The 22,451-nt window shown below is 38.4% G+C and overlaps 2 protein-coding genes across 4 annotated transcripts in view; one reads left to right on the top strand and one right to left on the bottom strand.

Annotated features, from left to right (window-relative positions):
- The window catches only part of Abl (tyrosine-protein kinase Abl), a 320,692-nt gene extending 313,491 nt beyond the window's left edge, over positions 1-7,201 (top strand). The window contains exon 15 of the mRNA XM_071586670.1: positions 386-7,201. Within this exon, the coding sequence (XP_071442771.1) occupies positions 386-3,939 (3,554 nt within the window). The 3' untranslated portion in view covers positions 3,940-7,201. The remainder of the gene's footprint in view (positions 1-385) is intronic.
- A 1,870-nt stretch (positions 7,202-9,071) lies between these two features.
- Positions 9,072-22,074, bottom strand: LOC139689496 (uncharacterized). Of its 3 annotated transcripts, XR_011701333.1 has the most exons (6): positions 21,609-22,074; positions 15,083-15,505; positions 12,497-12,732; positions 12,124-12,279; positions 9,550-9,704; positions 9,072-9,464 (listed from the first exon to the last, which is right to left on the bottom strand). XR_011701333.1 is itself a non-coding variant. In XM_071586651.1 (5 exons), exons 1-4 carry the CDS (start codon positions 21,735-21,737, stop codon positions 12,138-12,140), a joined length of 930 nt encoding a protein of 309 aa, XP_071442752.1. In that variant the 5' UTR covers positions 21,738-22,074; the 3' UTR covers positions 9,072-9,704; positions 12,124-12,137. The 3 variants fall into 3 exon arrangements, 2 of the variants coding, with proteins under 2 accessions (XP_071442752.1, XP_071442753.1); XM_071586651.1 differs by having other exon boundaries at positions 9,072-9,704; XM_071586652.1 differs by lacking the exons at positions 9,072-9,464; positions 9,550-9,704 and adding an exon at positions 11,091-11,191.
- Between the last annotated feature and the right edge of the window lie 377 nt (positions 22,075-22,451).

The raw sequence follows: 22,451 nt of genomic DNA, 5'->3' as shown, positions 1-22,451 counted from the left end.
AGGTAGTGAAAAGTCTTGCAAAGGCATATGCTAATTGTTTCCAGTGTTGCTTTTGATTGCTGAATATGTTCTGCTGTGGAAGAATGGCTGATTATTTATGAGCGAAGTAAGGAAAATTGCATGTTGCTCTTATGTATTGCTTTTGCTTATTTGTGTTGTGAACTTCTGATGTTCATTATAATTACTTTTTAACATGATATTTTTGTGTAACTCACTGTATGAATTTAATCAGTCTTAATAATTTTTTCACAAAATTAATTCTGTGTTTTGTACCAGTTGTTCTTTTGAAATTGAAATGCTTCAGTGACACTAGCAAATAATACTGATTTATGTTATCAAAGCTTATTGAGCTCATCTAATAATTTTGAAAATTCATTTTCATCAGGTATCACACGAGATCTTCAGTGCCTAACAGCCAGTAACAAGGGCGATAGTGAAAGTGATCTACAGGACCAAACACCAGACACTGATGATTCTGGTGGAGCCCACTCATATCCAGAAGTGACTGGGGCATTCTTTCCATCATCTAATGCCACTCCAGCCCAAACTTCGTCATCCTTCAAGAGAGCCCCACCCATAATGGGTAACCGTGGCCTTGAGCAGAGGGGGAAGAAATCAAAGACCTACCCCCCAAAGGAATCCTCGGCATTTTCTTCCACCACTTCTACAGTCTCAAGCACCACAACCACCTCTACTGCCATCACTCGTGGGTCACAGCAGCAGAAAGTTCAGGTGGCTGCTCTGGAAGTGCAAAATGTCAAGCGTGCGATCAATAGATATGGGACCCTCCCGAAAGGTGCTCGCATTGGGGCCTATCTGGAGTCTCTGCGCCAGAGTGGGCTGGCACCACCAGTTCCACAGCTCACCAGTCAGGATGGGCCTACCAATGAAAATCTTGGTATAGATAGAATAAGGAGACGTCAGGGTATGGAGGAAGGGGTTGGGGCAGTTGATGACCGAATTCCAGTCAGTGGAGCCCTCACCAGTGACAACACAAACCATATAATGGGTGAAGAGCAAGCCCAGCCGCAGATGCCAACTAGCCAGCGTCCCCGAACGAACATCAGAACGCAGCCTCAAATGATACGAAGCAATTCATCCGGAGGTGGTTTCCATCACCCTCCCCAGCCACCATCCTCGCCCACTGCCTCCAAGCACCACCACCACCACCACCATCATCACCATCACCACCATGCACACTCAGGGCCCAGGGCATGCTCTGCCATGCGTGGAGCCGTCAATCAGAGCAGCAGGGGAACTGCGACCACCTCATTCCGGACGGGAAGCCCATCTCGCACCACACCAGGGCACAGACCCACCCTGGCTGACCTTGACTTTCCTCCTCCCCCACCAGATCTCCCACCCCCTCCCGAGGAGTTTGACAATGAGCTTCCCCTCTCCCCTGAACCTCCACCCCCACCATCCAGCGGCAGAGGTTTCCCTCGTCAAGACGAGGAGGCTTCACCCAGCCCTGAGCGCCGGCGCAGAGCTGGTTCAGCAAACATGGCGGGTAAGCCTATACCATCACCACGTGCCACTCGCAAAGCTACCACATCTGAGAGTGGGGACAATGGTCGAGGGAAAACTAGCAGATCAAAGGAATGGGATGGCAAGTGGTCTCCAGGCATGGGTCCACGAGACTGCTACCGGGAATCTGATCCATCCCTTCGTGGCTCCCCTGAGAGAATTGATGAAGAAGATAGGGATGTGGCCTTGTCAACACCTGATGTTAAGAACACAGAACCCTCAGTAGTTGAGGCAAGTTCGCGATTTGGAGTGAGCTTGCGACACCGAGAACCATCAACTGACTCTTGCGGTAGCACCCGTTCTGAAGATCTCCCCGGAATCAGCAGCCATGGGAAACTGGGAAGCAGGCCCCGTGACAGACCACCAAGCCCACCCCGTTCTGGTAGTAGTCCCACCTCTCCATCCAGTGATGGCCCTTCACACCACACAGTGGCGCTGGAGGCACTTCCCCCTCCACCATCCCCACCAGAGAGGAGCAATGCAGCCTCCAACAGTGAACCATATGACGAGTCTCGGGATGAGGATGGACTCAAAAGAAGTGGCAACAAAGCATTTAAACCCGCACATCCAAGCATGAAGGAAATGCTGGAACTTAAACTAGTGGCTGAGATAAAAGAGAGAGCAGATCAGAAGTTTGGTCGCACGATAAAGGATTTTCGGGCCATTGATGGAGACACGTGCTCTTTGCAGTTGGCTCCATCATCACCTCAAGACCCCGCATCTCAGCTAGTCTTGGAGCTTTCAGAAGGTATGTTGCTCGACACTGGCCTAAGGTCGTCCAGCTCCTCTGAGACCAATCAGTCTAATCAAGCCACGTCAGCCTCACCCTGGAGTGGGAAAAGCCCCCCACCTCCACCTCCTGTGGACTCAAACTCTAGTGGAGACAAGGCTATTGTCTCATCCCCAGTGGACTTTAAGGCAAACCTCAGAAAGACAAGCTGGCCTAACAAGTCAGTTGTGGAAAGTAGTGGGATAACGAAATCGGAAACACCTCAGTCAGACTTTAAGGCGCAGCTGAAAAAGTTTGAAACTGTAAGGAAATCAGGTGTATCACCTGTAAGTAGCAATTTTAAGGATGAATCTAGTGGGGATAGTACTGGGCCAATCATTGATTTTAAGTCACGGTTAAGAAAGGTTGAGAGCTGTGGAGACAAGGGATCAGACAGTTTGAAGAAGAATGATGGTTCAACCGGAATGAAGGAAGATGCTGATGATGAAGTGGAAGTGAATGAATCTGTTTCAAGGGGTCAGGGAGGTGAGCGGAGGCGTAGTTTAGCCAAGAGTTTGGAGGGGGATCATGAGGAGGATGAGAGTAAAAAGAGAGATAGCACGTTGAGTGCCCATAGCCTGGACAGTGGGAGTGGTGGGGGAGGTTGCTCCCCCCCTCGTTTGGACGAAGTGGGGGAGGATAAGCGAAGGAGCACAGGCAGCATCAGCAGCCTCAAGAAGCTTTGGGAGAGCAAGGATTCAGCAATAGGTTTGGAAGGTGGCACTGGGAACAGCTGCCCTGGAAGCCGTCCAGATTCAACCTCTAGTGGTCATGTAAGCCCGAAGGCAAAGAGGATAATCGAGGGATTCACCCATAAAAGTTCCAACGAAGAAACTCCTGTGATTGAGGGCTTGAAGAACAAAGGGGAGGGTGTGTTGGGGATATCTGCTGGGGAGAAGGTGCAGGTGGAGAGGGTCGAGCCGGAAACTGTGGATGACATAATGAAAACGAGTGTTGGTACTGGAGATGGTTGTCCAATGGAGAGTCCACCCCCAAAACCCTTAACTCCTGCCCCTCCAAGGGTAGAGAAAAGGGTGTGGCCTCCGCCTCCGGGTGCTGGGAATGATGAGAAGCCTGCGGTACCCACCAAGCCCCCAGTTAAAGCTGTAAAGCCCCTTATACCAGCAGGATCCAAGCTTTCCGCCATATATGCAACCCCCAACATGCCTTCAGTGGGGAAACCATCAACACCGGCTGGTAGAGGAAGTGCCATCAACACTGCTGGGGAGGACAAAGAAGACAGTGGGGTCACCACAGGTGGTGGGATCGGCATCTCTACAGGGAAGGAAAAAAGGCGATTGTCAGATAAATCGTCAGCTGGGGGAAGGGAAAACATAGTAGAAATATCAAGAGCATTGGAAGCCAGCTTATCATCAGTTCGTAGTGCTCCATCTGCAAGTGCCTCGGCTTGCCTGCAGCTGTCAGACAAAGTGGGTTTACTCTACTCTTCTTGTGTAGGGTTAGCAGACACTGGCAGTGGGGTGAGTGGAAGCAGATTCCAATACCGTGAATTGCTGACAAGATTGGAGCAACAGGCAAGACAGCTGCGTTCAGCCGGGGCTCGGAATTCAGACGATAATGCTCGATTGTTTGCTGAGGTTCAAAACACTGTGCGTGATGTTGTGAATGCAGTTCAGCGGTAGATGTGATGTATGCATGTGGGATCTGAGATTTCTATAGTCAAAAAATAAAACAAAAATGTTTGCACTGCCTTTCATCTCATCGGCTGATCCAAATTCCTCCTAAAACTGTGCACACAATATTGAAGCCCGAGGTGTTATAAAGTCAGTGATATTAGTAAATTTTCTAAGTGTTCATTTAGGTTTGTGATTGCTTGCAAGAGTTCTGATAATTGCATTGAAGCCCAAGATTAGTTTAATTTCGTACCGGCTTTAATTTTTTTTTAATCATGATGACCAATTTTTGAAAGGACATTTTTTTCACAAAGCGTGTATGACAGTGTATGATTTCAGAGATCTAAAATCCATTCAGATTTTTTTCAGGTACAGATTAACAATTTGTTGGAAGTGTTAAATTATTGTCATATTGTAATCACTGACTCGGTTTTTGGCCGTGGTCAGTTTGTGCCTCAAATGTGAAAGACACCTGGGAGTTTGGTTCCATTTCGAACCAAGGTGTTAACCTCCTTAATTCAGCAGAATGGATATGGACATAGTAAGCAAGCAAGCATGCCTCTCGGTGGTGTGGGATTTGTGGGATAGAGTAGCCCTGGCAGGTATTTACTAATATTTTTGTGATCCCCAATCCCAGTTTTCTCCACCTGTGATATGTTGGTTTATGCGTGACAAGTTAGGTGCTCAAGTGATGTGTACGAGTTTTTACTCTGCTTGTGCGTCGCTACTGCCTTGGTGGCTTGAAGGATGATCAAAGTGTGTATGTTCCGTATGTTGTCCCAAAGGATGCAAAATATTTTTTAGGATCCTAAAAATAAAACTTGCTTTTTTATTTTATACAGAGTACAAGTGCTACCCAGTTCAGCTCTGTTTAACGCTTTTGAGCTAGTCATTGAAGTGTGGGTGGTTGGAGGGCTGATGACTGATTCACAGTCCTATAATGAAAATAACCTTTAAAAAATTTTATAATTACCTTCTGTTTTTACATGTATAATAATTTAAGGCACACATGGAGGTCTTTTTCTGATGGAATCTCCAGAGAGAAAATATTGGATAATTATTGTGGGTAAAAAGAGTTATGATGTTGAAAAAGCCTGGCTTTATATGAAGTTTACTAAGATTGTGCAATTTCCACCTATGATGCTCAGCAGAGTTGGTTTTTAAGGTAATTGTGTATGACTGATTAGTTTAGGATGATCTGTCTTCATCTGAAATGCTTCTTGTTTCCTCGTAAGAGGTAAAAGGTAATGAAATTGTGAAGGAAAAATTATTTGATCATTTATAACCATGAAACAATTTTCAGTGAAGGTGAGAGTTTGACGGCTTGAATGAGAATATATCAGAGGATGTGTGTGTGTGTGCATATGTGGATATGTGTGTGTGTGCGTGTGAATGTGTGTATTTGAAACATTGGGAGAATTTCTATACTTATCTGTCATCTTTATCATCCAATGAATTTCAGCTCAAATTTTTTTGTATTGTGTCACAGAGTAAGTTATCATACACCATTATCACGTTATTGTGTTGAGAAAATTTCTCAAATTTGCTTTAATCATTCCTCATATTTATTTCTTCATCAATGAAAATATTTTGCGATTGAAAAAAGGAACAAAAATATCTTTTTAATTGATACTTTTTCTTTGTCACTATCCTCCTATCTTGTCCATAATGGAACAAAAATATCTTTTCCATGAACTGATATTTTTATCTTCGTCTTCTCTCTCTTTCTATTCAATGACATGTTCCTTTTTTATTATTCTTGCTCTAAATATTTCTCTAAAGAATTGTTTTTCTTCATTTTTTACCAGGTTGGCATTGTTTGCACTCAAATTGTTTTAATGTTCCTTTTTACTGTAATTGTGCCCTTTTTTGACTAAAACACAGTAATGTGAGGTAAAAAGTCAGTAATAAAATGTAACAGTGGTGTGGTACTAAATCATGACACCTGCTCCAATTAAAAATGGAATAATATTTGCTCACAATGCACATGCTATAGTTAATTAATTTATTTCATTGTTAGTCATATCTGGTTTATCTAAAGACACACTGAAATGAATTAGGCCTATGATTCAGTCTTGAATTAGAAATTTATTTTTTTAATGTGCATGCCAATGGTCTGTGCCATTTGCAATGTGATATTAAAAAGAAATAGTATATTTGGTTTGATTTGTTTGTTTTGTCATTATATCAAAACAGCAATTAGTCAAATTTAGTCATTTCAATTAATTGTATATAGTGTATTATTTATTTGGTTCCTCCCTGGTTTTATGCTTCTCTAAATGGAGCATGTATGAGAGAGCATAACTGCTCTGTGAATGTGCGTATGTCCTTTTCCTTTTATGAGGTTTTCTATGACTATCAAAAAAAAAATATAACCTTCCCAACTGCAACTTTAGGCTATGGTGTCATTGAAATTGGTATTGCTTTGCCTCATGTAATGAGCCTTGGCCAGTTCAATTCTTGTGATTAACTAAGAATATTTAATTTTTTCCAGAGAAGATGTTGATTTAAGGCCTTGGCGGAGATAGATGATAATGCTCTTCTGCACTTATTTCAAATGAGGCATGTTCAATACTAATTCCCTTGTACAGCCATGTTTTCATTTGCCAGAACTGTGACAAATTATCCTGCCACATGGCTATTGATTGGTCCATTGACTCAAGGGTGGTTTCATTAGCCTTTGAAGAGGGTATTGTTTTGGCTTTGAAAGGTAACTTGATATTATTTTAAAGTGCTTTTGTATTATATCTAGGTGAATCTATGGCAGATATGATGCTATAATGTTTAAAAAGCCATACTATTTGTAATCTTGTAAAAAAAAAAAACTGAAAACTTTTAGAGACAGAAATTATTTTGCAAATCAATTGTGTTTGTTTTTATCGAAAGACTCAAATTTATTGGTTAGAAAGTCCATTATTCCATTTAAAGATAACCATTTACGATATCAATCTTGTCAGATAATCGCCTTGTTTAAAAATTCTTAATTTGGAAAATCTAGTGACAATGACAATGTTTTTATACTGTAATTTACCCTTCCCTTACTGAAATGTAATACATAGCACTTTTGAACTGTCATTCTAGAAAAGTGGATACACGTACTAAAATTGTAATATAGCAAATTTTGGTAAGGAAACATCACTCCTATTTGTTGGCTTTTTTATATTTTGTTGTATGTTATTTGTATATTGGTGCATACAAATGTACAGGCAAGAATGTGTTCCTCTTTACTGTGTACTTTCTGTATGAATGTTTGTAAAATGAATTTCGAAATATAGAGCTCTAGTACATTGATAAAGCTTTTCAAACTCATTTGTCAATACCGTTTAGTCTTTTAAGTACATCATTGATGTTAATAGTTTTGATATTGGGTTGCTGTAAAGTAATTTCATGTTCACATGTATCTTTTCGTTATTTCAGATGCAACTCCAATAGAGCTTACTTATGACTTCTTTTACGTGTACTTTTGCTTCATTCATCCATAACAAAGATTGCATGAATGCATTAAGTTGGTGAATGAATAATTATTTTTTCAGAATACTCTGAACATAAGTTTTATGGCTTAGGAAATCATCTTGAGCCCACTTTGTGCCCAAAATTATTTTTAAGAGTTAATATTATAAACAAGCTTTAGAATGAAGTTATGTTGGGCAGTGAACCAGTAATTGCAAAGCATTTTACCGACATGTTATTAGAGCATCAAGTTCAACTAAGAGAATAATGTAAATTGGAAATTTTAATTTATACTCCAAAGGAAATTGATAACTGTGTACGCCAATAAATTTATTCACAGAAACACTTAGTTATTAGATGTAGTTTCAATGGGCTTCTTCAACTTAAAAAATTCTATATCCACACAAACACTCCACAATCCACTATAAAAGGTGTGTGGCAGAGGGTGCAAGCACCAGATGAAAAAGGTATGGGATGAGGGAGTATTTAAGGGAGAGGGAAATGCAGAAAAAAACATGATTCTATTTTCTGCTTTTCATTTATTGTGCCCGTATCTGAATTCCTATAAATTTGCAATATGCATTATTAAAACATTTCATGATCAATCAATTGTAGATTAACCTAAAGGAGCATAAACTAGGTTATGTTTAAACGTACAGCATGTAAAACTGAAAATTATTTAGAAGAATATATTTGCTTGCATTTTTGAGTAATGGATTGATCTTGAAGCAAAATTTTATTTATGAAATAAATTTAAAAATTCCAACCATATATCCTTATTTCTTTTTGAAAAAATGATTATATTGTCATTTCCAGCTGTTTTGAGTCGGTTGGCATTGAAAAGGTGTAAGCTGAAGGGAACTTAATTTGAATAAAATCAAGTTTAGGAAAGGTAACATCGCACTTGCCGTGTGATTTCTAAAGTGAATTGTGTGAATTTCAATGTATGCATTCTATGGTGTATGTGATGAGATAGATTTCTCAGTATGCAACATCTGATGATCTTCTGTATATTAGCATATCTACTCCAGGTGAAACGTATCTGGGAGCAATACAGAGTGAATAGAGCTTTTGCAAAAAGCTTTCAATTGATGCTGGTGGCTCTTGTGACTCACTAAAACCAATTGCCAAATCTAAAACTGCTGATGTACATCGTAAGCTTAATGTTTCTCAAATGTCAACAACTTTTGAGTGTTTCCATCTTCTCAAATGTGAGAAAATTGATCCCATATAAAATATTGGTTTTGACATAAAATTCGGGCAGACATTGCATCTACAAGAAATAAATGCAGGAAATAAATCCTTGTCGTCACATCATCCATGAGTTATTGGGTGTATTAAAATGGAGTATCAGCTGTGAAACTTTGGACAGGAGTACTAATCTGGAATGTTCTACCTATCTTTTCAGACCATTGTCAGTTTTCCTTGATATCCGCATATAAACTTCCAACTTGCCTCTTTGAAGTGAGTACATCCCACTTTACCTTGATGACTGCATTTGCAAAAGAGGTTTCATAATAGACAAGCAGGCTATTGGAATCGTAAAGGGAGTATGATTTTTGAAAATCAGCAGGGGATTTGGACTATTAAGTTAATATAATATGAGATCTATAGTTATAGGTCTACATGGTTTATATAAAATATCAGCAAAATATTTTTGAAAAATAGATTTATTTCAGATATTGCTACAATGCTTCAAAGTTCTTCCGAGTATATCCCTGGAGCATTGACACACTTTTGCTCGTGGCTTTTCCATGACTCGCAGGCTCCCTGTTAGGTGGATTCCGGATGGTCCTTAAGGGTATGCGTGCAAGCTTCTTTGATGGCACTCATGGTCCCCATGATGGTGTCCTTTGAGGGAGGATTTCACTTTTGGGAATAGGGAATAGTCTGCTGGTGCCAAGTTGGGATTGTAAAGGAGTTAGTGAATCGTCGCGATGCCATCACAGAAGGTCTTCGCAATCAGACACTCAACTCTGCTTTTGGTTGTCCGTCAAGGCCTTCGGGACAAGTTCAGTTCTTTTGCTTGGCCAAATATTCAGTGATAATGGTGTGCACTGTCATCTTATCGATGCCAATACAATCTGCAATCATGTGCATACTTATCCAACAGTCTGAACTCAGCACTCACATAAGGAAAAAATTGTTACTGATACTTTTTATACAAACCTTGTATTCATGGTAGATTGACAATGGCCAGGATTCAGGACTTCATATGAGTGAATTGTCTTTCTGAGTACATTTTATGCCGTTGGAGCATTATGGTAATAGAAGTCAAATAAGGCTATGGGAATCGATAACACCCCTGTGGAACTGATGAAAGGCTATGGAAAAAATGGACTAGTTTTTAGGGCTAATTCATGGTTATATACTTAACACTTTCAGGCTTCACTTTGTGGAATTGTTTGATGTCCATATTAAATGAGTTTGTAATTTTCCACAGACTCAGTCTAAGTCTGTGGAAAATCACAAACTCATTTAATATGGACATCTAATTCATGGCATTTATGAGGAAGGGATTCATTATATCAGTGTTAGTTCCATCCCAAAAAATAAAAAGGCAACCATAGGCGAGGACTGTAGAACAATAAGTTTGATTCACATGCAGCTACGGTAGCAGTTATTATCATAAATAAGAGGAGGGCAAATGATTACTTGGGGGATAATCAGTTTGGGTCGTGGAAGAGGAGAGCAGTACATGATGTTATAAATTTAATGAGTTCACTAATGGAGAGGAGAAAATAAAAGTCGGGATGTATTTTTGTTTTTTAGGTATAAAGAAGACATTCAACTGAGTAAATTAAGTAGAATTAATGAACATATTATATAAGATTGGAGAGAATGTGACTTATGTGAAATCTGTGCATGCCTCAATCTGCTTTGGTGTATTTAATGCATGGCAAGTTGGGAAAGGGAGGCAATGTTAAGAAGAGGGGTGAGACAGGTGTCCATTATCACACATGCTTTTCAAATTATGCATGGAGGAAATAGTAAAAGAGTCATGAGAAAAGCTGGACATAATAGAGAAAGTCTGCAGTGAATTCATAAAATCAGGTAAGCAGATGATAAAGTTTCAGTCAGACAGCCAAGGGATTACAATATTCAATCATTAATTTTATAAATGAAATCATTAACAATTGCAGAAAAGTTCTCCTAATAGCTTTTGCATTGTTACTGCTGGTAAATTGTACATGAAAGAGAAACACAATCAATCTCACAAACACCAATAATAATTTTTGGTCAAATATTTTGTAGCACAAAGGGCATCAAAAATACATTATCTGGAATGTCCTGGGTTATGGGGGCACACAGGTTTAAGTGATTCCTCCTTTGTCTTTTGAAGTGTACTCAGCACAGTGAAGGCTTATGATTAATATTTATCATAACCATAGTTTGAGACTACACATTAAGAGTCCTACACATTAATTACATTTTTATGACTAATCCCTTGAGCAACCAAAGCACAAATTAAACACCAGTTGCAATTATAAGTTAAAATTGCAGATTTATCTCAATTTTTTTCAATGGGTCCCTGAAAATGAACATTTTTGGTGATTATTAGGTAGATACATCAATTAGAGTCAACTTGTTTATATTATTTTACTCTTATCACTGATATTTTAGGAGTATGTGTATAAATCTACAAATATCACAAATGTAATATGGCAATTAGACGTTTTCTTATTCCAGGTTCATATTTCTAATTATGGCTGGTATTGCTTCATGAATTTGCACTGGATCTAGTGATGGAAAATATTTAAGAACATTTTCTTCTCGTTTTTCTAATTCAATTTAGGTCAACTGGTTTGGTCTGCAATGAATATTAAAAAAAAACAGAATTTTTTACTTGAAAATTAAAAGTTATAAAGCTGCATATTTTCTATCTAGTGGGAAAATCTAGATTTCAGCAACAACTTGTACATGTGTACCAGGATATGTTGATATTTGGGATTTGGAATGTATAATTTACTATGAAAGTAACAAATAAGCAATTTTGTATTCATTTCATCCAGAAATAATGATTTAGATTCCACAAAAAAATAAATTGAAGAGTGCAATTCATAGAACTTTTACTTAATAATGTCGTTCAATATTTTCTTTGGAAAAGCAAAAACTTTGAATGTTTAATACAAATCCAAAGGACAGACAAAGAATGTAACATCAGAACTTATTGCTGTAGAAAAATATGTAGATTAATTAATTTAATAATGTGAATTTTACCACTGAAATGTTTTCATGTTCTTGATATAAATTTTCCTAATTTTAGGATAATTACAATACATATATCTTCTGGAACAAATCAAGCTTCTTTAACCTGGAATACCCTGGGATATGGAGGCACCCAGGTATAAGTGGCTCCTCACTCATCAGTATAAGTGTACTGTACATAATAGTAATGAAGCATGAATAATAATTTTATCAATACGGTTTGAGCCTGAGAATTAATAGTAGCTACTCCACGTAAGATTTTTCATAACTAATCCCATGAGCAACAAGTGTATGAACTAAACACCAGTGAATTTATTATTTGAAGTTGCTGATTTCTCCCAAGTATTATTAAATGGATTACTGAAAATGAACAATCTTAGAGATAATTATGTCAATTATATAAATTTGAGTCAAATTATTGACTTTATTTTACTCAAATTATTGATTTTAAAAATTTTGTCAAATTATTGATTTTACTCCTCACATCACTGAAATTTAAGGTGGATAAGACATGTGTTAGTCAATAATTCTCACCATTGTTTAGGTGATTAGGCCTTTTCAGGTTCCTGCTTCATATTTCTAATTATGGCTGGCATTGCTTCATGAAGTTCTACTGGATCTAGAGTTGGAAAATATTTAAGAATATTTTCTTCTAATTTCTCAAATTCAATTAAGGTTGACTGGCTCTGTCTGCAATGGATTAGGAAGAAGATTATTTACTAGAAAATTAAAAGTTATAATGCAGCATAGTTTCTATTCAGGGGAAAGATCTAGATCACAGCAACAACTTGAAAATGTGTACCAGGATATGCTGATAAATGCAACTTAGAATGTATTATTTACTATGAAAGTAACGAGTGGCAATTAATTTTGAATTTTTTTAGTGAAAAAATATGCCACAACTTACTTTTCTTTTCCTTCGTCACTACTATTTTCAGACCCAAAAAACAACAACTGCTGACCACGAAAAGCTACAACAAACTCTTTGTCCTTTGGCCACCTGAAAATCCTCATGAAGTTCATGAAAAACGAAGGAGGATCTATCTTGAAGGTATTTACTAATGCACTTTTTACTGAATTTGGGTCTCTTGGCTGTAGGATGAAACTAAATTTTCCTACCCAGCCATCTCCCAGCTGCTGACTCTGTAATGGATAAAAATATTATACTTGAGTGTTTAATTGATAACTGTCATAGTAGCGACAATGCATAATTATACGTTATATTGAGGTCTACTACCTTGATCAAAAAGTTCCCGGAATAACCACCGTGTGGCGCTCCCATCGTTCCGATTTGAGTTCTGTTTTTTTTGTTAAATTGGTACATCTGTTGTTGATATTCCCTTTAAATCTTAGTGTCATAACTTGACATTTGCAAAAGTTACGGTCGGTTTTCGGTATGTCCATCAGTGCTTCCTGCGATTTTTCCATTACTTCCTCTCGGCTGCTAAAACGCGTTCCCCGTAATGGTTTTTTAACTCGATTGAACAGAAAGAAGTCACAGGGAGCCAAATCAGGTGAATTCGGTGGCTGTTGGATGGTATTTGTCGCATTTTTCGTCAAAAAATTACGAATAATGATAGCACTGTGCGACGGTGCGTTATCATGGTGCAAAATCCACGAGTTTTCTGCCCACATTTCTGGTCTCTTTCGGCGAATTGCTTCACGCAAACGTCTCATAACGCCCAAATAATACTCTTTGTTTACTGTCTGGCCTTCTGGCAAAAATTCATGACGCACTACACCGTTGTAATCCATGAAAACCGTCAGCATTACCTTCTTTTTTGACTGAAAACGACGTGGTTTTTTTGGTCTCGGCTCATTTGGTGAACGCCATTCACTTGCCTGATGTCTGGATTGCGTGTCGTACTCATAAACCCACGTCTCGTCTCCAGTAATGATCCTTTTGATGAATGTGGGATCGGATTCAGCCTCGCAAATCATGTCTTTTGCGACGTCAACACGGTCTCTTTTTTGCATGAAATTGAGGTCTTTTGGCATGCTACACGACGGAAACCCAAATCATTAACCACAATGTCTTGGGCGGATCCATAGGCAATGTTCAAGTCCTCCGCTATTTCTCTGATGGTTAATTTGCGGTTATTGACCAACATTTCTTTTACTTTATCAATTTTTTCACCGACTTTCGATGTCGATGGTCTGCCACTGCGTTCATCATCTTCGATTGACTCACGACCACTTCTGAACCGCTCGTGCCACTGGTGAACGACCGTTTTTTTTAGAGAATCGTTGCCGAAACACTTTTCCAACATTTCCAACGTCCGTGCGCCACTAAATCCGTTTTTTACGCAAAATTTAATACAAGTTCGTTGTTGCAAATTTAAATCCATTTCTGAAATTGTAAAAAATCGCCAACACACACAGAGATAGATGTACTCTTGGCTACGTAACTTTTGCAAATGTCAAGTTATGACACTAAGATTTAAAGGGAATATCAACAACAGATGTACCAATTTAACAAAAAAAACAGAACTCAAATCGGAACGATGGAAGCGCCACACGGTGGTTATTCCGGGAACTTTTTGTTCAAGGTAGTATGTCCAAAATACCAATCAGCCACATGGAAAATGACTATTCCGCTTGCTAATTAGTAAAAGTTATTAGGGGAAGCAATCAACAACCCAGGGCATTTCACCATTAGAGATAGATGGGTAACTTAGCACAGGAATGATATTCAAGAAATGGAGGAAGGGTTGGGAGTAACCTGGTGTCGTCATTAGCCTACTATTAATGAATGGCATGAAAGGTTCACAAAGGCATATATCGAAGGCCATAATATAATTTCACAGAGGTTTGAGCGGGTGAACTCTAAACCAATGACATTTAATCATAAAGCTGCCTTCTCTTTATTAATATGACCATTGATTTACAGGCTTAGATAATGTTAAAAAAATATGCATTGAATATATCAAAATGCCAGTTTCTATTATGAAACCTTTATTAAATTAAACCCAAATATTTTATATCGGAGTTAACTCCTATTTTTTTGCTCATCCTTTAACATATTTAAGTTTTTCCCACAAACAAGACCTCTTCATAAATGAAGAGGCATATGTTTGCATTTATTCCTTCAATTTTTGAAATTTCATTTAGAACGCAGTTGAGCTTTCTAGTTACCAGACTCTGACTACAGTATTACAACAGGAGGGATGTTGACATTAATATATTTTCAGATAAAATAAACATTTTGAATGGTTCTTCTATAAATAGCATAAAAAGTTTCAGCAGCAACCTTAATTTAACCCTACATGTGTAAGTTTAGCAAAACTACTTATGATATGGGATGGATTAATTTGATTGAATCTAGAGTAGTGTTACTGCCTTGCACTATTCCTTATTTCCTTCCATGTGCAAATTTTTACTAACCAGGTTTTGTTGAATGAGGAAATGGCAGAATTATGGAATTTCTTCCCTGGCCCATAACTATCATAATTGTATACATTGGCAGTATATACAGTGTCAAGGAAAAACTCACACTAGGGTCCTTGACTGGATCTCCAGCACGATGCATACGATAGAATCGGTCCCCAATTTTGTCGTATCTTATTTCTAGGCCTGCAGTGAGTGGAAAATTGTAAGGAATTCTATGCAAGGGCACAGCTCCCGGGGTGGGGTAGCCATTGCCCACGTCCACCAGGAACAGTGTGTTTGTGCAGTCTGGGTCTTCTGGATCTTGCAGGCCTCTCACAACAGACATGATATGACTGTCTGTCCTATTCCCGACTGCGGCATATAAGCCAGTGATCATAAAGAGATCAAAGCCCAATGCTTTCAGTAGAAGGGCAGCGAACCAGTTGTTATGGATGCAGACTCCTCCATGAAGGGTCAGGCCAAAATGTATGACTTCTTCAATAGTTGGAAAGCGCCTCTCCGGAGGAGTATTGTACAGGAATATGTTCTGCAGTCACATGTAAAAAATTGAGCGAAGCAATTTAAAATGGTTAAAACAGAAAAGTTATGGACAAACCATAGGTAATTTAATTCAAAGAGAACCCTAATTGGAAAGAATATGCTAAAATAAATGTGGCCCATTGTGATGGTGTCAAATTGGATAGTAACATTCCTTCAGTAAACAAGTTTTAGATTGTAATTATATTGGATGATGGACAACAAAACAGCAGGTCTGAAGATTTGGCATTCAAATACAGGCAATAATTATAGTAACAATTGTTAATCCAGAAGTAGCACTAGATTCAGGTTTTTACCCTTTAAGAAGAAAGTTGTTTCCCATTTTTCCAGGATTTTAATTTAGTTTTTTCATATTTAACGAATATCATACAAGACGAACAAATCAATTGAAAACTTAACCAATGCATGTAATACTGCTTCAATAATAGCATTATGCAATTCTTTCACCTTTTCGCTGGTAATTGAGTAATAGAGATCTGAATGGGCAAATGTGACAACAATGTTTTCCCATTTCCTTGATTACTCAATGTAGAAAGACTTTCACCTAGGACAAAATTGTGGCCTGTGTATCACATAGTGGAAGATCAGTATGAATGGAGATATATCCTTTTCTTTGCTCTTTGACATGGTGAATAGAGATGATGATCATTCAATACTGTCTGCCGACAACAGTTTAATTCTAGTTCTCCCTTGGGTATGCCTGAATAATTTCAAAATTTTGGCTCAACCCAAAGCTTTTCTAATCTATTACCGAACTTAACTCTTTCATTGGTATCGCCCAAAAATGTACTGTGACAGCGAACTGAAAGGTGCACCATCAATGCAACTGAGGTACAGGAGGTTTTTTTGTCATTTGTTTAGTTCTTTCATCTCCTTTCGGGTCTTAGGGCTACCGGGAGCCACACGGAGCTAGCGTGGAAAACTTGAGTCACCACTGCCTGCAGGCCTTCCCCGCCCACTGTAAGTCAAACGATATGGGGCCGCATTTCCCAAACACTTCAGATGACTTCAGACACTATGGGAAGGGTGGCGAAAGATAGTGAAACTATAGAGAAATGACTTGAAATCTGTGAGAAACGGGATAGAATACTCCGTAGTTTGATTGGAGATAGTTTGAATCTTTGAATGCGTGAATTAAAATTCCTTCAGCCCAACTGAGTGATAATGTGTCGCAGATTTTTGTTTGTCTCTCGAGGCGTTTCATATCCGCATAGAATATGCCGAGTTATGCAGCCTGAACTACAAAAACACATTACGTAACGTATACCTTGCTCGTTATTACGATACGACAAAATTATGCCACTCATGATAACTCGGTGAATGTGTTGGGCATTTACATCTAATTCAATCCTGAGACCAGAAGGAGGTAAATTATAATTGATTTTAAGATGTAATTTGAATACTCTTATTCATTGTGAACCTTTATGTTTTATCTTGAAACGTTTAGGGGATAAGAGCATTAATTACTAAAATATCTTTTTAATATTCCCGGTATCATTCGAATGAATCAGTATCTAATGATGTACAATATAACTATGATCACGGATTTAAATGTCGTCTTCCCTTTGCGAAAATATCTTTCTTCTTATAATTTTACGAGCGCGGATGTGTGGACATTCTGCATCTCTTCAGGGAATCTCTGAGGTGAAGCGGATGGGTGGTGTTTAGGGGTTCGATGTGACGCTCGCTAACTGCAGTCTGTTCCGAGTATTTATCCTGGTCCTCTGTTTTGGAGAGTATTGGGGAGATGTGATGAAAATGTTATCTTTCGCTCTTTAGATCTCAAATTGGAATATGCTGCAAGTACATTGAATCCTCATGAAGTTGAATTGAATGTCGAATTAGATCGCGTGCAACGTGGAGAAGCTGAACTGAAAATTACTCACAGAGCGAAGGTTAAATTACAGATTAAATCTGTTACATACATTAGAAGGATGTCTGTTTAGCAATAATGTGGAAGACGTATTATTAGCCCTACTGTACTTCGGTTGGCGAGGTCATGTCAATAAATACCGTGAGATGAAGTGTAGAACATATAGATTTTTTTTCCATGAACGATAAGGGATCAGAATAACATTGTCTGACCTTAGTAGGGGTTAAAATATTCGGGTCAAAATTAGTCTGGTGTGGATTCACCCCCTGCCACGCACCCTGGCGGTCGCTGGCAGGGTACTAAAAATTCTAAACATTGTTCTCATATTTCATATATGGGACACAGCAAGACTAGTACGAGGCAAATACTCGTAGATCATCCGCATCAGTCAGAATATGTCTATCGCTTCGACATCAGCACTGAAGTGCTCTCTTTCTTTCATTAAAGGTGGCTTTATTTACTTTTTATTATTTATTATTACATAGTACCTTACCAGCCACCGATACGGTGTGAGGTAGGGGTGATTACAGGGTAAAGCCCCTTTGACGGGTCAATGCCTAAAAATAAAATTCTGTTATATATGAATAGAACTAAATAATAGATCCGTCAGAAGTAAAATAGAACTCTCAAATAAATAATTTTTCTTTCCTAAAGCTATATCCTGAGTGCAGTCCTGTTCATATAGTTTTGCAGTCACTTTTTTTCTGGTATATGGAGGCTCTTCAATTTGACCTATTTATTACGGTTTTGTCTAGCGATTTCACTGGCCTCCTCGTTAGTTTCCTGGACTCAACGTTACAGTACTAATTGGGAGAATGGGAGGAATTGCCGCTAACACTTCTGAAGCAAATTATCTCAAAAAGGGGTGACGATAAGCATGAGAAGATTGGATTATAGAAAACCCAACTGAGGATGAAAATGAACGGAAGTCCACTAAATAAAATTTGACTTCGTTCTGCTAGGTATAAAAAAAAGTTTGACGATATCGGATTGATTTTTCGCGCAATCAGTTTCTTTGAGGAGTGTTCTTTTTCAGGAGAACATTTACTGCAGCAATGTTGCGCGTAATAAGAATTTCAAATACACGCGCTATCGTTATTCATCGGGAGTAGGTTCGCGCGGCAGGAAAGTGCAGGTTTGAGGAGCGGGTGAGGAAGAGGTGCAAGCCGAAGATTGCATTTTACGGGACTAGGAACCCCGCTTCTTTTAGTGTTCAGTGTGATGTTATTGGAGCAATGCCTTTCAGATTAAAAAAGCATGAGCCTTACCAACAACTCAAAGAGAAATATATACAGCAGGTTGGTTCGAACACTCGGTCTCTTGATATATCTTCACCTGACCAGAAAACCAAAAACACGACCCACAAGTCTGTTCGCAGATATCGCGAAGATATATGGAAAAATGGGAATAAAACGATCGAGTGGGAACATTTTCTCTTTCTATCGAAGAATGGATAAGGAAGACGGTTACCGATGCCTGCTGCAGCATCAACAAGTACAACTGCTGGTAATTAATTGTAAAACATTACTCCGAGGTCCCTTAGGAAATAATTGATCTATTTTTTCTTAACTTGAGGGGAATCAACAATATTAATTTCAATAATACTTAATAGCCTTAAATCCCAAAAAGTACACGATGTTCTAATTAATGATTGATAGATATGGTATTAATAAAATAATGTGTCATATAATTACTTTTTATAATTAATCGTTTCATGTGTAACTTTGTGGAATTGTTTCATGATGAATAACGTCGAATGGAAAAATTATAATCCCACATATAAAACAAATTTTAATGGGACCTAGGTTTCACTGCGGTATGACGTTCCACCGCCTTGGTAGGATTAACGTTAATTTTATACGTGAAATTACAACGTTGTAATTTGGCATTATCTATCATATGATTTCATTTGTTGTAAGCTCTAATAAAACATGTAAAATTTAAAAATAATTTGAATCCCATTTTAAAATAGTTTATATTATAAACACACCTTTTTTCTTTGATTTAATATTGATAATTAAAATTTCGCCCGCATATAGCTCTCTTGTCACGACCAAGGTTAAAGTTATGCAGTTAAAACGGCTCTGGCTCGGTCATGTGTTTGTGTTTTTACTTACCCGACAATAATTACAGTTTTGTAGCTTAAAGGGAAGTGACAAGGCCACCTGCAGCCATCGAGTCATTAAAATATTTCAACTGCATCCTCTTTATTTGGTAAAATGTTTTTACGATGGTCTTGAGTAAATTGGTTTGAAAGTTTGATAAAATTAGCTGCGTCTTGACGATTCATACAGGTATGTACCCTCGCCCTTAGATGCGGAGGTCGGACGTCTTACCACTACACCACTTCACCGCAACTTCGAGGCATGCAAATGATCTCTGACGTCGAGGTACCTAAAATCTTTAGTGCCGTGAAGCGTTGCAAACGTCAAGCCGAAATTGGTGCTTTTGGAAACTAAAATGATATGATTCTTAATTGGCAATGCTAATGATTTCTTCTCTGTTCATGTCGATATGTATTTTCTTTTGGAAACATATTGCCAAGTCTGCTAATGCTCCATAATCACTTTATCTGCCACTTTCACCGACCTTCTACAATAATACCCATTAACCTGTACATTAATGAACCGCGAGGGTTCAACACAGTATGCCTGGTTCACACAATCGAACAAATATACACCTTCCAACTGATCTTAATAGAAATTCTTACCTGGTGGCGATCTGAACAGGTTTATTGTGTTTGAATATTCTGTAGGTGACTTGAGGCCTTCGAAGATAAAATCACTGTTTAGAACTTCCTGTAACCGTAATTCTGTCTGATCCCCCTTGCTTAACTTCCAAATAGAATCGTGTGATTAATTGGCAGTTCCTGAGCGGAGAACCATGCTGAAAGCCCTAGTATTAAAGGTTCGTTCTGAATCTAAATGTTGCTATGTTTCCTATACGCATTAATATGCTGGGTATGCCACGCATATTATGATTAATCAATGGATACGATACTCTCACATGGCAACTGGACCTTTTTCAAATAATGTTAAACCAGGGTAATGGAGGCTATAAGCGCTGAATAATTTTCTAGGATCTAGCTATTACCAAACCTGAAGGGACGTTGTTGTTGGGATGGTCATGAGCCACTAACTATGAAAGAGACCGAGCTCCCCGCGTTTAAGGATAAGAGGAAATCATGGACGCGGAGACACGACTCAACCATCAGATTAAGTACATTCCCACTTACGACACAGCCCCGGAAAAAACAACGGATCCATTTTTTTCAAGCATAAAATGCACACATGCACTCTCCAACTAGATGGCCAATTTGAATCCGGCGACTCAAAGTAAACATTTTAAACAGCACATTTATAAGAGCACCGTGGCTAATTTCATTCATTGAAATTGTTTTGGAAAATGTAATGACGGCATTGAAGTTTCATTCGAATTTGATAATAACGGATATACATGATTAAATATTGTGAAGCGCGATCGCCTCTTGATCAACCAACTTGCTGATTGGACGCACTTGACCTAATTTTGATGAAAATACATTCTGTCCACCTCAAGTGTGCACGTGAATGTTACTATGAGAACGATTTCATCTAAGTTATTCCATCATAATCATATTTCGTTGCTTCTAAAGCAATGAGCATCATATAACAAAAAGTATGTCGTGAAATTTATGTTATACATTCCTGTCAATGTGTTAAGATGTTGAAACAACTGCGATTGCGTAATAAAGAATTCCTCTCTAGAGATTTATAAATATGTAATCACATCATACTCCTACAAAATTATTTTTCCATGTATTTAAATGCATTCGCATGCATAAAAAATGTAACCATTTTCTTAAAATATTATGAAATTACACCGCCAGTTCCATTTCAATTCATCATCTTAGTAGTAAGGTAGAATCTAACACCGAAATCAATCATCTCTGAAGAATTTTATATCTACCTTATTTTACCCATGTAAACATTTACCTCTCTATCATTCCACTCGGAATTGAACTTACATTACGGATGATAATTTTTTCATAAAAACCTTTGGACCTGGGTTGAAGAATTTCAAGGAAAATATTTTACGGAGGATAAGAGTTTAGAGAGCCTGAAAACTCGACTGTCTTCGTGTTAATCTTTGAATTGATACCGTCTTATCAATATCCCTCCTGCCTTATTACGGCATAGGAAAACACAGTAATGGAATAGATCTACGGCTAAATTATTACCTGGAACGGTACTTCACTCAAAAGGGCCCTCACTATCTTGTTTAGCAGGATGAGATCGAGGTTGTGGACATCGTCGATGCCAAGTTTGTCTCTGACAAATTCAACTGCTTCCTCGTGACTGATCGACATTTTACCACGTCGTTCCCTGTAGCCGGAAAAATGTTCGAATCACAACCTTATCCTTAAATTTGGTTCCGCTTAAAGCTGCTCTCGTCTCCTCCCCCAGCAACCTCTTGCGTATCAAGTGAAGCCACAACAGCTGATACCGATGTTCTCAAGATGTCACCGAAGAACACCAACAAACTTTCTTATTCTTGTACACACGCTAAATATTTCAGTTTATCTAGAAGGAGTTGTTGAATCTTCACAGAATTTCACTGTATTAAATAGTTAATATCTAGTTCAGATGTGAGCGGCGTCGCCCTTATCGTTGCGGTGATATCGTCTAACTTGGAAGAGACGTGAAATCTCTGTAGTTCTAACGATACACTGCAGATGGCGTTGTCTTTTCTTCCTGCCTGGGTCCTTGAGAGGTATGGAAAGGGACCGTGACCTTGGTATATATCTTCATTACAGGCTCCAGTGGCTAGCACCCGTAAGCACTTCCCACGAATCGTGTGTAAGGCCATTGTGTTTGAGATTTAATTCAGTTAGTCCATTGAATGCTATCAAAATTTTATCAAAACACTTTTTTGCACACAAGCTCAACGATCCTGTTTATCTTGATTGAGTCATTGACTTTTTAAGAACTTCAACGATAGCAACAACTAGTTACGAACTAATTCTTCTAGCGTGAGGGGCGTTTCCCTTGGCGTTGTGGTACTGTTGTCCAACTTCGAGTGA

This window comes from Hetaerina americana, unplaced genomic scaffold (assembly GCF_022747635.1).
Source record: "Hetaerina americana unplaced genomic scaffold, ioHetAmer1.1.p SCAF_24, whole genome shotgun sequence".
Classification (NCBI taxonomy): domain Eukaryota; kingdom Metazoa; phylum Arthropoda; class Insecta; order Odonata; family Calopterygidae; genus Hetaerina; species Hetaerina americana.
The sequence above is the reverse complement of the archived record's forward strand: the minus strand, read 5'-3'. Positions and strand labels throughout refer to the sequence as shown.